General features: G+C 37.4%; 1 protein-coding gene across 2 annotated transcripts; it reads left to right on the top strand.

The window, feature by feature from the left end:
- Positions 1-784: 784 nt before the first annotated feature.
- LOC133740236 (adenylyl-sulfate kinase 3-like) lies at positions 785-4,117 on the top strand. 2 transcript variants are annotated; one of them, XM_062168173.1, is made up of 8 exons: positions 785-1,331; positions 1,428-1,568; positions 1,751-1,900; positions 2,005-2,123; positions 2,219-2,303; positions 3,096-3,142; positions 3,648-3,756; positions 3,841-4,117. In XM_062168173.1, exons 1-7 carry the CDS (start codon positions 1,112-1,114, stop codon positions 3,744-3,746), a joined length of 861 nt encoding a protein of 286 aa, XP_062024157.1. In that variant the 5' UTR covers positions 785-1,111; the 3' UTR covers positions 3,747-3,756; positions 3,841-4,117. The 2 variants fall into 2 exon arrangements, with proteins under 2 accessions (XP_062024157.1, XP_062024156.1); XM_062168172.1 differs by having other exon boundaries at positions 786-1,331; positions 3,648-4,117.
- The last annotated feature ends 2,018 nt before the right edge of the window (positions 4,118-6,135 follow it).

Consider the following 6,135-nt stretch of genomic DNA (forward strand, 5'->3'; position numbering starts at 1 on the left):
CCTTCATCATTTGTCTGGTTGGTTTTGTTGTTACATTATAATGACTCAGTAGTGGTATGACAATGTAAAGCAATCCTTTAACCAAAAGCTAGTGTAACTCCTCACTAGACCAAATTATTAGTCATCTTTTTGCATGTTAAACTCATCAACATTTCTTTCCACACTTGCTCAGCCAATCAAAACTAATGTGGATTATTAGGTGGAAGCACACATATATGAAAGTGAAATTTACTCATTTAGCTTAGGCATGTGTAATGAACCAACTAACTAAACTAAGGCTAAAGGGGAAACCATTTTGTCATGTCAATATCTCAATTGACTTTGACTTTAAGAATTGGGATGAATTGGCAAGTGTAATGAACCAACTAGCTAAAGAGGGCTAAAGGGGAAACCATTTTGTCAAGTTATCTCAACTTTGGAAAAATTGGAAAAGACCGCAACTTTGCATTGCACTTTGCTTTTTCTCTAATGGGACCATTCAATTAATCATGGCTAACGAAATGGATGCAATTATAATTGAATAGTCTAAAATTTGTATCCCAAAAATATCGAAAAAAAAAAAAAAAATCTAAAATTGTGAAAGATAAAAACCCGTATTCATGATCCAAGATCTCATTTTAAATAGTGTTTTCTTCATAAAGAAAGAATCAATCACCATACCCCATCATACGCAAGGAAATAAAGAATCAATCACCATACCCCATCATACGCAAGGAAATAAATTTTTGGTGGTTGGTCCCTAATAAGGCAGGAAATCAATCAAATAAACACGAGAAAACCAACCCCCAAAAAATTTGCGCACTTATTCATCCAAGCCCAGACGACGTCGCTTCCACGACATCCCTGGGAATCCGCACCACTCACAGAAGTCCCATGTTAGTATTTATTTGAAAGGAGGAATGTGACCGTTGGTTTTTCCCACTCTACGACGCCGTTCCGAACCCGACACAGTGAAACTCTCTCACCGCCACACACCCATTCCTTTTCCTCCCTCCAAAAAAACATAAATTCCCCAAAAAACCCAATCTATATATATCTTTCCTTTTGGGTCATTCTTTCCACCCCGATATTCCATTGTGTTGAATTGTTGTGGAATTGGGTTTTATGAGATATGAATGCCAGCCGGTTGCAATGGGCATCTTCCTCGCCTGCGCTGAGCACAGGGCTCGAAACGTCGTCGTCTTGTTCGAAGCTGGGTTTTGTGAACTTTCGCGGCGGCGGCGGCGGTTGTGGAGATAGCTTGAAGACGAAGAAGGGTTTGTTTGTGATAAAGGCGATGGATGTGGAGGGTTCGAGAACCGTGAATTTGAATGGGCACGCTGGGGATTCAGGTAGTTTTTGAATTTTGGGGGTTTAGTTTTTTTTTTTTCTTCTTCTTTATTTGAATTTGGGTTTTGTAAAGTTTTGAATTTTAATTGATTGGATAGATAAAAATGGGAGCTTGTTGTCTTCGATTGGAAATTCGACCAACATTCAGTGGCACCAGTGCTCCGTGAAGAAAGAAGATAGGGAAAATATGCTGAAACAGAAAGGGTGTGTTATATGGATCACTGGGCTCAGTGGATCAGGTTAGTTTGTTAATTCAAAGTTTATCAAGTTTCATGATTCATATAGATGAGGAGCATTTTAATTAGAGGAGAAGCGAAATCGCGTAAATAAGTGGATTTTGATTGTCGAAACTGTGAATTTAGGATGACATAATCCATTGATTACCTGCTAATTATGTGTGTTGCAAATGTTGTTTTGATAGGGAAGAGCACTGTGGCTTGTGCTTTGAGTGGGATCTTGTACCGCAGGGGAAAGCTGGCTTATGTTCTAGATGGGGACAATGTCAGGCATGGCTTGAATCGTGACCTTGGTTTTAAAGCAGAAGACCGTGCAGAGAACATAAGGAGGATTGGTACGTGTAATGCCCTTTTTTTTTCCGTTAATAGTGTGTCCGTTTCTATTGCTTGGTTAGATATTTAGTAACTTAGGAAAGCATCTGGCTTTGATTTTATTCAGGGGAGGTGGCGAAGCTGTTTGCCGATGCTGGAGTCATTTGTATTGCTAGCTTGATTTCTCCTTATAGAAGGGATCGTGATGCCTGTCGTGCATTATTGCCTGCTGGAGAGTTTATTGAGGTTGGTTAGTTGGTGCTTTAACTGCGAAACTTTGTCTATATATCTAAGGTATTTGCTGAAATATAAAATTACTAATAGAAGCACTTGTGTTATAGGTGTTCATGGACATTCCACTCCATGTTTGTGAGGCCAGAGACCCCAAGGGACTATATAAGCTTGCACGTGCAGGGAAGATCAAAGGTACTAAAATGGGCTTTGTATATTAATCTTTAACCACCTGCTTGGATGGTACTACTGCTACAACAATCTTTTCTTTTCTAATTCATTCTGTGAGATCCAAGCAGCATCTTGTTAATGGATATATTACCTATGTTTAAAATCATTTGCAACATTCTTAGCTTTTTGTTATTGTTGTCTGGAGCTCTGTAGATGTGGGTGTTTGGAACTTCTTCATTTGTTCTTTGACATGCATATTTCTTGAAGTTAGAAAATTTAGAAATATCATTATGGATCCTTGACTGTGTCTCTGATTATTCACTAGTCATCACTGATTTATATCTTGGACAATTTTAAGTTGAAAACTATAGGACTATTGATATGTAATATGTGCTGAGGGAAAGTCTTGCGTGCTGGTAAGGTTTTCTCCTTTATGCTGGAAATTTTGCCATTTCAAAATATGCAATAGCAATCATTGATAAGGATATGTACATACAATCAGTGTGTTGCACTGAAGTACTGTTTTTATATATTGTAATCCATTTGTTATATACTGCAAAGTTCAAATCCTGGTCTCTACCTTTTGTTGACGTAATGTTAGAGACATTGCTATATTTTCTGTCACTTAGACATACTTTTGTGGATCCTATGTGGAAACCCCCTCCTTCTGCATCTTCCTCCAGATTTATAGGCATCTGCATATTCATACTTTTATAGATGCATGCTTTCCTTCATCTGTCTTCTTGACTTCTTCTTTTACTTGAAGTTTAGTTCAAAATGGGCTATTCCTTATGTTCTATCTATCTGAAACTGCAGGTTTCACTGGGATTGATGATCCATATGAGTCGCCACTAAATTGTGAGGTACGTTTTATTTTGAGAAAAATAGAATAGATTTACACAAGTGGACACCTACAGGGCAATGGCCCTGTGATAGTCTTGCGATGTTACAGCAAGGATTGGCAGCAAAATTGCAGCTTCTTTTTTTTTCTTTTTTCTTTTTTCCTCAGAAGTCCAATTTGCACTTCTGCATGCAAACCAAAATGCTGGACATTTTGTATACAATATTTAGGCTTTGCATGATTTAGATATGAAGCATTTATATTATTCACTTTAAATTGCATGCAAGCATCATTTCAATTGCATTTGTATGACAAGTCTCTGTAGGAATATGGTGCAGAATGGATTGAAACATTAGGTTATGTATACGGTATGTTTGGGTGACATGTCAGATATAACCATGAACATTAATTTTGGGCCTCCTATACTGTAGTATACTATAATATGCTATGGTTGATATCTGTGTTGTATTTATGATATGAAAGGACAATCTTTCTTATGTCAATTTGTCTCCTTATTCTTTTGATAGATAGCATTAAGGCATACAGGGGGAGAATGTGCGTCCCCATGCGAGATGGCCGAAGAAGTGATTTCTTACTTAGAAGAGAAGGGGTTCCTCCAGGCTTAAAAAGTTTCTGGTATGCTTCCTTTGGCCATCACAAGTATGATGTATGCAGCATGGGTCTTGCTTCTGGTGTCCTTATTGGAGTTGATCTTAACAGACAGAGACAAAAATGACTTGTTTGATTGGATGTCATGCTTTTGCGCCTTTCCAGACCTGAGAGAACTGTTGCAGTATCAATCCACAGACAGCATTAACTGGTTAATTAATTAATCCCTCATATTTCTTTTGCTCTCCATTCTTCGTCCAGCAAGTAGCCCTATTATCTTTCTTTTGATGTTATTAGGAACCACATTCTCCTCGTTGTAAATAATAAACTGGAGATTTTTTTACAAACTTGAAGGATCAATAGTAGTTCGTAGATCTTTTCTGGCACCTTTCTACGTCCATGTTTGCGAATCATTCCATACAGAGGTTATGTTAACTCATGCAAACATTGTTTAATTGAGTGGTCAATCACTTTCACTTACTCTTTAAGTTCCTTACTTCCATTATTCTTCTTCCACCAAGTAGCCAACTACTGTAGTGTGTATAGTAAATTAGCAATGGAAAAATTCCAAACCCTTCCTTTCTTAATTCCTTCTCCCGATTTTATTAATGTTATTTGGAACCATGTTGTGGATATTAGAATGGCAATTTTATCAGTAACAAAGTATTTTTGATTTCGCAATACCGAGTAGCTCTTATATGAATATATCTTCTTGAATTGCTGGGCAAAAAACTTGATTAAACAAAAGAAAAGAGAAAAGAAGTAAGAATCAAAACAGAGGTATTCTAAAATACCTCATTTATCTTTGCATTTTCATTCCAGCCTTTGGCTTTGGAGAAATGGAGATCATGGTGCCAATCCAAGGCTGGACCTGATGGACATTGTGACTTGTGAGTATAACTCAAAGCCAATAGGTTACCAAGGGACTGGCGATGGTTTTCCTCTGTGTGAATATATATAATGTCCTGAAGTGCTGTCCAACTCCAGTTGTATCGGTTGTGTTTGAATCAGTATAGCCTGTGCATATGATGCAAGATTCATCCCACTTCAAGTACAAGTTGAATGCAGAAGGAGGTTATTAAGAAGTTGAATCTCGATCCTCTAATGTGTAAATGTGTGATGCGTTTGTTTCAAGTCTGGTGAAAGTAACATGCACTTGCCGTTTTTTTTTCTTAGTGGAGCTTAAACTATTAAAATAGCGTTGGATCTTGTTGAGTGACCGACAACTTAAATGTAACATGTTATTTAGTGGTGTTCTCTCACTAATTTAGAGTTATACATTGACGAATAATCTAATCATGTTTGAGGTTAACCTTTTTTTTTTAAAACTCGACCAAGCGAGTGAAATTTATTTAATGAAAAGAAGGTTACAAAGAGAAAGGAGGTAGGACAGGCATAAGAAAAAAACGTATTATTTCAATCCAAATTTGATGAGTCTTCTGAACAAGCATAGGTAAAATAAAATGTAGCCTATTAATTAGTTGGAGAAGCGTTTTACTAATGAACTGGTCTACTTGATAACCAACTGGCAATGGGAGATGACGAGAAGAAGCAAATTATTGAATTTTGTTATGCTTTAAAAGCACCAAAGAAGAAAAGAAGAAGCAAAACAAAAACAAAACAGAGGTATTTTAGAATACCTCATCAATATAGATCATACTGTGATTCTCTGCTTAGAACTCTCTCTCTTTCTCTCTCTATGCCAGTCGAACTAGTGACCAGATGACTTTGAGAGCTAATCAAAGCCACCAAGCCACATGGGGACCGGCGACAGGGTCTCCTAGTATACGTAATATATATTATAGCGCCAAGAAAAGATGGATTTCACATATAAGCAGCAAAGCCACCAGGCCAACAAGGGACCGGCAATAAGGTTTGTGAAATATGTATACTTATAACTTCCCGACTACAAGTACACAAAAACGTATTTCATTCCCAAAAATGTGTAAAGCAAATGTTAGTTAATTGCTCCCCTTTGTAGTGTGTATAGTAAGGGAGAGGTTTCTAAACCCTTTCATTGTTAAATTCCTTTTTCCGCTTCGTTCGATGATATTTGCAACTGTGTGGTGGATATAGTAGAATGAGAATTTCTTGGTAAAGAGGGTTTCATCTTACATTCGGTGTCTCTGTACCAGTTGTAAGATCCTCTCTAATTAGAATTGGTAATGCAAGAGAAACTTGGACAAACCGGAAAGGTAACAAGCATAGGTTATAAAAGATTAGAGTAAAAACGCATGACAAAACAGAGGTACTTTAGAATACCCATCAATATAAATCACACGTGCATGCAATGCAGGCTTCTCTTTGTCTCTCTGCGAGTTGAACCAGTGACCTAATGTTTAAGAGATACTCAAAGCCACCAACTCACCAAGCCACATGGTGACCGGCAACAAAAATATCAAGTGA

The sequence above is a fragment of the Rosa rugosa genome, chromosome 3 (assembly GCF_958449725.1).
Source record: "Rosa rugosa chromosome 3, drRosRugo1.1, whole genome shotgun sequence".
Classification (NCBI taxonomy): domain Eukaryota; kingdom Viridiplantae; phylum Streptophyta; class Magnoliopsida; order Rosales; family Rosaceae; genus Rosa; species Rosa rugosa.

Coding starts and splice junctions, on each gene's coding strand:
- LOC133740236 (XM_062168173.1), top strand. CDS start 1,112: ATGAATGCCAGCCGGTTGCAATGGGCATCTTCCTCGCCTGCGCTGAGC. Junction 1,901..2,004: donor AGAGAACATAAGGAGGATTG/GTACGTGTAATG, acceptor GATTTTATTCAG/GGGAGGTGGCGAAGCTGTTT. Junction 2,124..2,218: donor CTGCTGGAGAGTTTATTGAG/GTTGGTTAGTTG, acceptor CTTGTGTTATAG/GTGTTCATGGACATTCCACT.